This window comes from Typopeltis vanoorti, chromosome 13, assembly GCF_054136105.1.
Source record: "Typopeltis vanoorti isolate ZY-2024b chromosome 13, IOZ_Tvanoo_1.0, whole genome shotgun sequence".
Lineage (NCBI taxonomy): Eukaryota > Metazoa > Arthropoda > Arachnida > Uropygi > Thelyphonidae > Typopeltis > Typopeltis vanoorti.
Genome location: NC_143561.1, coordinates 8,072,206 through 8,082,156, shown reverse-complemented (window position 1 = coordinate 8,082,156; position 9,951 = coordinate 8,072,206). Strand labels below are relative to the sequence as shown.

At 33.8% G+C, this 9,951-nt stretch overlaps 1 protein-coding gene across 1 annotated transcript in view; it reads right to left on the bottom strand.

Annotated features, from left to right (window-relative positions):
* Positions 1-4,747: 4,747 nt before the first annotated feature.
* The window catches only part of LOC150099916 (protein C-mannosyl-transferase DPY19L1-like), a 49,715-nt gene continuing 44,511 nt past the window's right edge, over positions 4,748-9,951 (bottom strand). Inside the window, exon 3 of the mRNA XM_090403230.1 lies at positions 4,748-5,129. Within this exon, the coding sequence (XP_090259356.1) occupies positions 4,989-5,129 (141 nt within the window). The 3' untranslated portion in view covers positions 4,748-4,988. The remainder of the gene's footprint in view (positions 5,130-9,951) is intronic.

Genomic DNA, 9,951 nt, shown 5'->3' with positions numbered 1-9,951 from the left:
GCCAAGAAATTATATTCTTGATTTAATAATCCTTTCTTGAAGTATATAGACCAATCAGTATCTTAGGTGTGGTGGTAAAAGTACTAGAAAAATTGGTAAAAAAAGAGAATTCAAGAATGGGTATAAAAATGAGTCAAAGTATGAGGGTCAACGTGGCTTTGTGAAGGGTCTGTTATGCCTTAGTAATTTACTAACTTTTTATAATACAGTAACAGATGAGTTGGATAAAGGAAATAGCTACATGATGATTTTGCAAAGGCATTTGACACAATACAACATAAAACACTGTTACACAAATTAGAATAAATGGGGACAGATATGACACTGGTTAAGTGGATAAGAGAGTGGCTGCTAGACAGATATCAAAAAGTGGTATATGGAGGGGCAGAATTGAGGTGAAAACAGGTGACTAGTGGTGTGCCACAAGGTTCAGTGCTGACCATTTCTGTTTAATTTGTACATAAATGATATAGGAAATAACCTGAAGGGAAATATTCAGTTGTTTGCTGATGATGCAATATTAGGTAGTAATAGTTAATCAAGATGATGTGGAGAGCTTGCAGGACAATTTAAATAGGCTGTCATTATGGGCATCAGTTTAATGTCGAGAAATGTAAAGTTATGCATTTTGGGATAAATAAATTACAAGCCGTGTATCACATTGATGGCACTGTACTCCAGGAAATAGATGAAGCAAGAGATTTAGGGGTGGTGGTAGACAGAGAGTTAAAGTTTAGAGGACATGTTGCTAAAGTAGTCCATAAGATTACTTGGCTAGTGAAGAAAAACATTAACAAGTAGAGATAAGGAAGTTGTAATTCCTCTTTATGAGGCCTTGATATGCCCACATTGGAATTACTGTGCTCAAGTCTGGTTCTCAGGGTTTCTTGGGGATGAGGAAGTGGTGGAGAGGATTCAGAGGTGAGTGGCCTGTGGAACGTTTCCTATGAGGATAGATTGAAGGTATGTAGATTGCAGAAGTTGGTTGGTAAGAAAAAAAGAGTTGATATGATAGAAACATTTAAGTTGCTTAAAGGATTTTATAGGACAGATGCAGGGGAAATGTTTCAGCACTTGGCTAGGGGGACCAGAACAAGGAGTTATCCCTGTAAGTTGAATAAAGGTGTTGTCAGTAAGGGTGTGAGGACTAGATTTTTTTTTTGCTTGGAGAGGTGAATGAGTTGCCAGTGCTTTGTCTGTTAATGGCTTCGGAGAGGTATGATATAGATTGGGTCTCCCACAATGAGTCTTCGTACTCCATGGAGGTGCCCATATAAAAAACAAAGATTACATTAACATATTTTGCTGTCGAATATCTAACAGTAGCTTTAGGAAATTTAACTAGAGAATAAACAATTGAGAAAAGCTTTGAAGTTATTTTTTAAAAAATGCCAGTACAGTCGATCACTTTCAAATCATCTATATGCTCCTGTGTTCTGAACCAGTGGGAAAACATCACTATCAGCAATAACAAAGTTAATGAGACTTTTCTTATTTCTTGCATCTTCTCTCCATATGAATTTGTGTACATTTTTAGGTTGGAACATAGTGTAAGTAATAACTAGTCCATGTCCTGAACAGAAATACAACAGATATCTTCATGATAGGGCCAAATGATGAAGACACCATCTGTGCAGTGTAGCCAAAATGATAGTTGGGACTATATGGAGGAGAAAAAGATATTCCTCTAAATGTTCAGGATAAAAGTTTGCCAGTGCAGAGAAAGTAGGATTCCTGTTGAAGTACCTGCAATCCTGTTTATAGTTTATTTTGGCAAATAAAGTAGCTGTAGTAGATGACCAAGTCAAATAATTTGACTATATTCAGGGTGGAAGGCTTGTAGTAGCAAACGAAGGACATTGTTATTTACAGTTCATTGTTCCAGCTGGAAATGATTTTACCATAGAGTTCTCAGAGTTTGCTTCTTGTTTTCAAACTCTTTCATTTTTTATTGAATAATATTTGTATGTTTCAGTTTACATTTTGCCTCTGAAAGCAGCTGCTTGACTTTAACCCTTTTTAAGACCGTAGTACATATTTTCTTTTCAGTTTATTCATTTTTACTCTGCTTGTAGAATAAATGGTGATCATTTGCCGTTTCAAATCTGGGCTGAAAATCAAAAATCTAAAACCGTGATAGATACTATAAATGGAGTATGCTACACTTCAGTGAAATCCAGCTGGTCTATTGCAGGCAAATAGGCATTAACCACACTATCAGCCAGGACGTATATATACTTTTAAGTTACCATGGATGCGAAGTGCATATTAAAATTGTAATATCACTGACATTACATTGAAATATATGATGGATACGAAACGTATGAGGATGCATTATTTGATCCATAATGGCCAGTAAGGTGATTAAAGCATCAGACTGCAGTAAACTATTCAGAAGTTGATTCAAGTGGGCCAGGATCAATCAGATGCCCGAGAAGAAAGAATTTTCTGATATTAGGTACCTATTTCTTCTTCTTCTTCCATGGAAAAATATCGACAGACCAAGTTTCATCCATGTGCTGTTTGGCATTAATAAGAATGCCAAGTGATGACCTTTTATTTCTATACCATAAAATTCAATGCCCCTATTAGCTAGCATGAATATCAGAATATCTTCATCCATTTTCTGTCTGCTGTTGGATGAAGGCCTCCTCCCAAGTCCCCCCATTCAGTCCTATCCTCAGCCTTTCTATGCCACTGAGGAGTTCCAGTCAGCTGTTTAATCTCATTCTCACACTGTCTCTTTCATTGTCCCATAGCTCTCTCCATCACTGGGATACCATTCAGATATTAACTTTGTCCATTTTTGAGTACTGCTTCTTGCAATGTGACCTGCCCATTGCCATTGGGATCTTTTAATGACTGTTATAATGTTTCTCACCTTAGTCTGAGCTCTGACCCAAGTATTATGCTTTCTATCTAGAAATGGTAATACCGAGTAATGATCTTTCCATTTTTCTCTGGGCAATTTTTAATTCAAAGCAAATGTTTCACTTTCATGTCATGACCGGTACAACTATCAAATATTTTTCTTTTAAGGCAGATTGGGATGTTTCCTTTGAGCTATGCAGTGCTTTCCAAAGGCTATCCAACCAAGTTGAATTCTATGTATATGTATAATTTCTTCTTCACAGCCTTCCTCTACTGTGATCTTTTGTCCTAGGTAAATATAGGAGGTTATTATTATAAATTTCCTGGTGTTCCATTGTGCAGGCTCTTTGGTGATGTATTTATTGTATATTATTTTTATTTCGTCTTTGTTTATATTTAAACCATTCTTTTTTACTTTCTGCATTCAATTTGTTGATCATTTGTCACAGTTCTTCTACAGGGTTTCCAAAGGAACAATGTCATCAGCAAACTGTAGATAATTCAGCTTTCCTCAATAATTCCTCTGTTTTTCCAATCCAGATTTTTAAAATTTTCTTCTAGGGCTGCTGTAAATAGTTTAGGTGAAATGGCATCTTCATATCTAGCTTCCTTTTTTTATAGGAAATTTCATATGTGTTCCTGATTATAATTATAGATACAGTTGAATTTTTATATGACTGAGTATATCAATATAAATTGTTTTCAATTCCTTGAAAAATGTTTATTTAGCATGAATATATGTTAAATAAATGTGTAAATCACATACAAGAAAACATGTTTGCAGTTTTTGATAAACATTTTTGATAAAACTACTGTACAGCCTCTAGAATTAATAACATGCTTTTCCAAAATGGTGAAAATAAACAGAATAATGGATAGCAGGCTGTACTGCTATTATTAAACTTCCATAGTAATGGGAATTTAACTTTTAAGATGAAAACAGTATTGGTATTAAACACCTGGATGTAAGTGTTGTATCAACACGTGGTATTATGTGAAAATATTTGGTCCTTGTCACATCCATTTTTCCTGATATCAGATGGCAAATTAACATCCAGTTATTGTGTAAAGCAGTGTTTTCCCAAAGTGTGGTTCACATACCCTCAGGAATACACAAAAAGTCTAAGAGGATAAGAAGGCACTTTTTTTTTAAATTTTGATTATTTTTTTTTTACTTCTATATTTTGTCGCCCTGTTGTTACCGATAAGTGTATTTCTATTCTAAAATTAATTTTTTAATAACTACAAAGTCTAAAGGAAGTTTTAAACAAAATGTGTCTCTTGGCATGTATCGAATGATCTCCGTTAGGATCATCTGGTTGATGGTATGATTGTGTTCCAGCCACTTGGATCGAACTTTGCATTGAAAGTTTAAGTTCAGTAGATAGTTCAAATCACATGGTTGGAACTCTCTGCTAAATTTCATTTGACTCGTTAAAGTTTTTTTTTTTATTATTATTGAAAATTTAAATTTCATAACCTTTGTTGTTTCTGCTATGTGTATATTGAGTTCTTATAACTAAAAATGTATTTAATAATAAAAAAAATTATTTCACATTTGTAATTTATTATAACACAAATGTTAAAAATAAATACTTTTATAATAATTCATGTTTGAATGATATAACTTCTCTCAATACCTTGCCTTTGCCTGGGAGGGGGTATGTTGGTGTTACTAAAATTTCAGTATGTGGATACTGAAAGTTTGGGAAGTTTGTGTAGAGTACTATTAGGATAGTGTTATAGAATTATGATAATAGAAATAGCAATTATTTGCAGTGAAAAAAAGTAAATTAAACAGTTCAGATGTTATGCATATAAAGTTTCCTATTAAAATTAAAATATATTTTAATGAGAATTTTTTTTACAACTGATTACAAGCATGGGGGAAAAAACAACAATCTATAAATCATGCTTCCAAACTTAAAGGTTTAAAATAACTTCAAATATAAAAATATTCTCATTTAAATATATATAATTACATTAAAAAAGATGATTAAGTTGAGAAGTATGATGATTCAAAGGAATCTCTTCCCTTTTCATATTCTCCTAAATGAATGAGATTTTGTCTTGTGAAATTTACAGAGGAGAACTATGTTACAATAGCAGATGTTATTTTACACTCGAAGAACAGCATAGGCTGAGTTTCTAAAAACACCAGTGAAGGGAGATGGATCTTTCATCAACTGACTGCAAAGAGATTCTTTTGCTTTATTTGCTGGATCTTCAATATCCCAGATGTCTACTAATCCACAGCCCTCCCTGAAAAAAAACAATTCAACAATCAGCAAGGAGAGTAAATTTCATGCAGAAGAATTAAATTTTTCTACATTTTTGATAAAACTACTGTACAGCCTCTATAGCTCAATTGGTATACATGAGCACTCTAGTTGAAAAGACCTAGGTTCGAATCCTGTTCACAACATGAAGAACCTTTATCAGGCCTTTTCAATCAAATGATGAGTTAGCTGGTCTGATATGGAGGAAAACTTTTCTTTTTTTCTCTCAGTAACTTGGGTTTTTTGTCCCTTTAGAACAGGTAAAACTGGTCCCATGAACACACAGTTCTACAGACATAAAATATGCCAGAGGGATGGTAAACTGGCTGCATTAAATCCCAAATAAGGGAGAACTCAAACCATCTTGGATGGATGGAAAAAGTACTGTTTTGCAGAAAGGTTTTCTAAAGTGGATTTACTTTAAAATAACACTGATAATTATAGAAATTTGGGTGAAAGTTTTCAGTAGTTTATTTAGAGTGAGTGGGCTCACTACAGCTTTATTTGCTAATGAGAAATGACAATATTATATCAATGGCTATGTTATTTTGAACAACAGGATTTTTCCAGTAAATTGGACAATAAAGAATACTTAATTGGCACATCAACTGTATTGTATTTTTCACTGTGATGTTTTGAGGAAATTTCAAAGAGCATTTGAAAAATACCTTTCAATAAAGGGGGAGGAGGAAGTGAAGATGCATCTCATCTTTCCTTTAATGTGTTAGACTCAACAGTCTCAGTTGGGTCTAACCCCCCTCCCCGATGCAACAATGTTAAAAATACTTCATTAAGAAGACTGGCATACTAGCAGCATGGGGGAAAAAACAATCTATAAATAATGCCTCAAATATATATAATTACATTAAAAAAGATGATTAAGCTGAGAAGTATGATGGTTCAATCTTGAGATGCATTCAGACCCTTGGCAACTGGCTTTTATGAAACTGCTTCATGTAGTTCTGTTTGCAAGGTAACCAGTGATAAGAAAAAATAATAGTTAACTTCATCTTTTCCTTTTCTGGAGTAGCTGATGTAAGACTGAATATGTTTTGGCTACAGAGAAGTGCCATTTTTGTGACCTAACTTTAGAGCTGTCTCCCTCAGATTTCCAATTGGTGTAATTTCAAGGAGTCTATCTTTGAGAAGCATTTTATGTTAATGTCTTTTTAAAAATTTCTACTGATTTTAAGGAACTGACCTATTGAAGTTCTGAGGTTTATTACCTTCTGCTGTCTGTCAGCACACTAACATTATTTTTAATATCACCCTTATAGGAGATTTTTTCACTTGCTTAAAGTAAATTATACTCTTGTTTTTATCCTTTATCAAGCATGAGCATGAAGTAACATTGTGATAGGTTACTTGTATATATGTGCAACTTGTATAATTTAAAAATTATAAAAAAAAAACATAAAAAACAAAACATACCACCTTAGATTAACTTTGCTCATATACATTCTTGAATGCTAACAATGTCAAGTGTTCCTTTCTAATATCTTCATTTTATGTTCAATTCAATCAATATTTCAAAATCAATGGCAAAAAATCCAAAACATAGCACTCTATAATCACTATCCACAATGCTATATTCTATAACATTGTGGGTAGAGATTACAAAACAGTTTGTTTACATTTTGGCCTAGTGAACCACATTGTAAGGACTGCTAAAAAAAGTGAAAGTTTTATTAATATTAGTATTTAAATAATAAACTCATGCTTAAAGAAAAGGAAGTGATTCAATGTAGTGAATCAAGTAAGAGTCATTCTGGTGTGTGTAAAGCATTAAAGTTAAGACCTTCTACAGTTTCAATGATAGTAACCAATGCAGGGAAGATAAAGCAATCACGTGCAGGAATTATTAGTACAAAAGTGTCAAGAACATCTTATTCAGGGAATGGAAAGTAATGAAAAATAATTAGTGCTGTGGTTGGGGTACACGACAACTGGGCTACGGAATAAAAGATCAAATATGCAATTCTATTCTGTTGATCTATTACCAGGTAAATTTAAATATATATTTTTTGAGAAATGAGTTTATTTATTTATTCATATGGAGTTTCCTCCCCCGTCTCTATTGGGGCAAGTTGAGCCCCCCCTCATGGGGGGGTAAGTATTTATGGCTGTAGATCCATGTATTCACGGAGCCGGTTTGCCTGCTTGCGGGATGAAAAACCCTGCTGTCCACGCCCAAGAACGTCTAACTTGGTATGGCTGAGGAAGATCCTTAAGCTCCTCGCGACGGGAATCGAACCCAGGACACTCCTTCCCCAGGCATATGGTTGCAAAGCGCAAAGTCACTAAGCTAACCACGCGGACGAGAAATGGGTTAAAAGAACGGTATAAACATAAAATTTGAAAAATCTCGCTTATAATTAAGTTTATTTTTATTGTATAGAATTATATTGAAATTTCCCATACAAAAAATGAGTCAGTTGGTTAATAAATATTTATATTATATATGTTTTCATTTATATCATATATCAAAATTTGTAGGATCATTTAAGAAAAAGATGGTTAAAAACAGTGGTCCGAAAATGATTTAGAAATGAAAAGGTATAATTGCACATTAAAATAAAGAAAAAATACAGTTTTTTAATTCATTTATTAATATTATTTTGTAATTAACAAATAACCTAACCTAACTACACAATAAAAATAAATTTAATTATAAGCAAGAGTTTTCAAATTTTGTTTATGCCATTCTTTTAACAAGCACCTAAATTATATATATCATCTACTTGCCTATACTAGATAGTCATCAGATAACCTAACCTAACTACACAATAAAAATAAACTTAATTATAAGCGAGATTTTTCAAATTTTATGTTTATACCGTTCTTTTAACTCATTTTTACCTGGTAACAGATCAACAGAATAGAATTGCATATTTGATCTTTTATTTCGTCGCTCACTTGACTACTGCCCAGTTGACTGTGTCCCTGTGGTTGACAATATGAATCAAAACAACATTCCTGTGATTCACGCAGTAATCATGGAAGGCAAAGTCCTTGTTTAATGAAAAATAAATAAACTGGTGAAAAAAGAGTCATTTATGGCAGTGTTTCTTAACCTTCTTTCATGTGTACCCCATTTTTTAATATCAGTTTTCGTGGTGTCCCCTCCCGTAATTCTTGTGTTCAGACACTGGCAAAACCCATAAGTTAACAAAACAAAAAAAACAACTAGGAATTAAAATTTAAAAAAAACTTTAAAATATTCATACAAATTTAAAAATGTCACCAAATCTTTCAAAAATTGTATAGATCTGGCATCACTGCACAGACCGTTGAATTGTATCAGCCTTTCAGAAACATAATTTCATCACGGGAAGTCTCAAATGTTGGAAATGTTTCTGCAAGTATAAATAAGGCTTGAAATGGCAAGATGGCAGTAACGCTGCAACAGCGACCAACAGTGAGAAGTCGATGGTTGGCATTATTTTATTCCTATTCGCAATGACTGTGATACACGGTATAAAAACAATCTTTTCTAGCGTAGAAAAATGGATAAATTTTTAACTGGATGTATGCAGGCATCTGACGACTATGGAGCATTGACGTCAACAAATTCAGGTTCACAGAATATAATTAACAAAATCAAGAAAGTATGCAGCAGAATATTTAGATTTTGGTTTTATAAAGACTGAAGTAAATGATGAAGAAAGATCACTGTGTGTTATTTGTTTGAAAATTTTAGTGACTGATAGCATGAAACTGAATAAATTTAAGACATTTGGATACACTTCATAAGGAGTTAACAAACCTCAAGAGGTTTATGCTGCCAAATTGAAATGTTTTGAAAAGCAAATATCTAATATTAAAAAAGCTTTGTCTGTAAATGAAAAAGCTTCACTAGCATCTTACAAAGTTGCATATAAAATAGCTAGGTGCAAAAAGCCCCACATTATTCCGAGCAGACGTAATTCTGCCAGTAGCAATTTATATTGTGGAAACTATGTTTGGAGAAAATTTTATTAAAAAACTACAGTGCATACCTCTATCAAATGATACTGTTGCTCAGCAAATTGGTGATACATGTGAAGATCTGCAGGAACAACTTTATTGAAGCTTTGTGACCAAGAATAGCCTGACAAATAAAATTCTGGAACTCCAAGAGTTCGCAAACAGATAAAATCCGGACGTAATCTTGATCAGTGAATCACACTTCAGACCATCTAACAACCCAAGATTAAGAAGATATATACCGTATAGGACAGACAGACTTAACTCTAGTGGTGGTGGTGGCGGCACAGCCATTTTTATCAAAAAGGGTCAAAGCTGTATTGACCTCCACATAGCCTTTAAAGAAATGTGGAGAACCGACCAGGGCTTCTGACCTAATGTCCAATCCTCACCTTCTCGTGGAGCACCCTGTTGGGTATCTACATGGATACTGAACAAACGAGAATGGGCTGGCAATTTGGGATTTAGCCGACCAAATTGTATTCTTATAGGCTTAAACCAAAATGCAAAACGATAGTACAACATGACAAAATTTCATGCCAGCTGGGGCATCGCCCGGTTAAACAAGGCCCCTGTTGTTTTCACCAAGATGAACAGCGAAAAGTCAGCTACTGGAACAAACCCTAAAGCACACCCCAACTCAATATCACCAGAGTTGAAGATTGGTACTATCAACATAAGAAGCAGAGCTAGCTGAGGAATTAGATAAGTACCAGATCAACATAATAGGGGTGACTGAAACAAAAAAGACAGAAACGGGTGAGATCTTTCTGAGCAATAAATACAAAATATTATATCGATGAAATGACAATCAAGGAAAAGAAGGGGTAGCCAT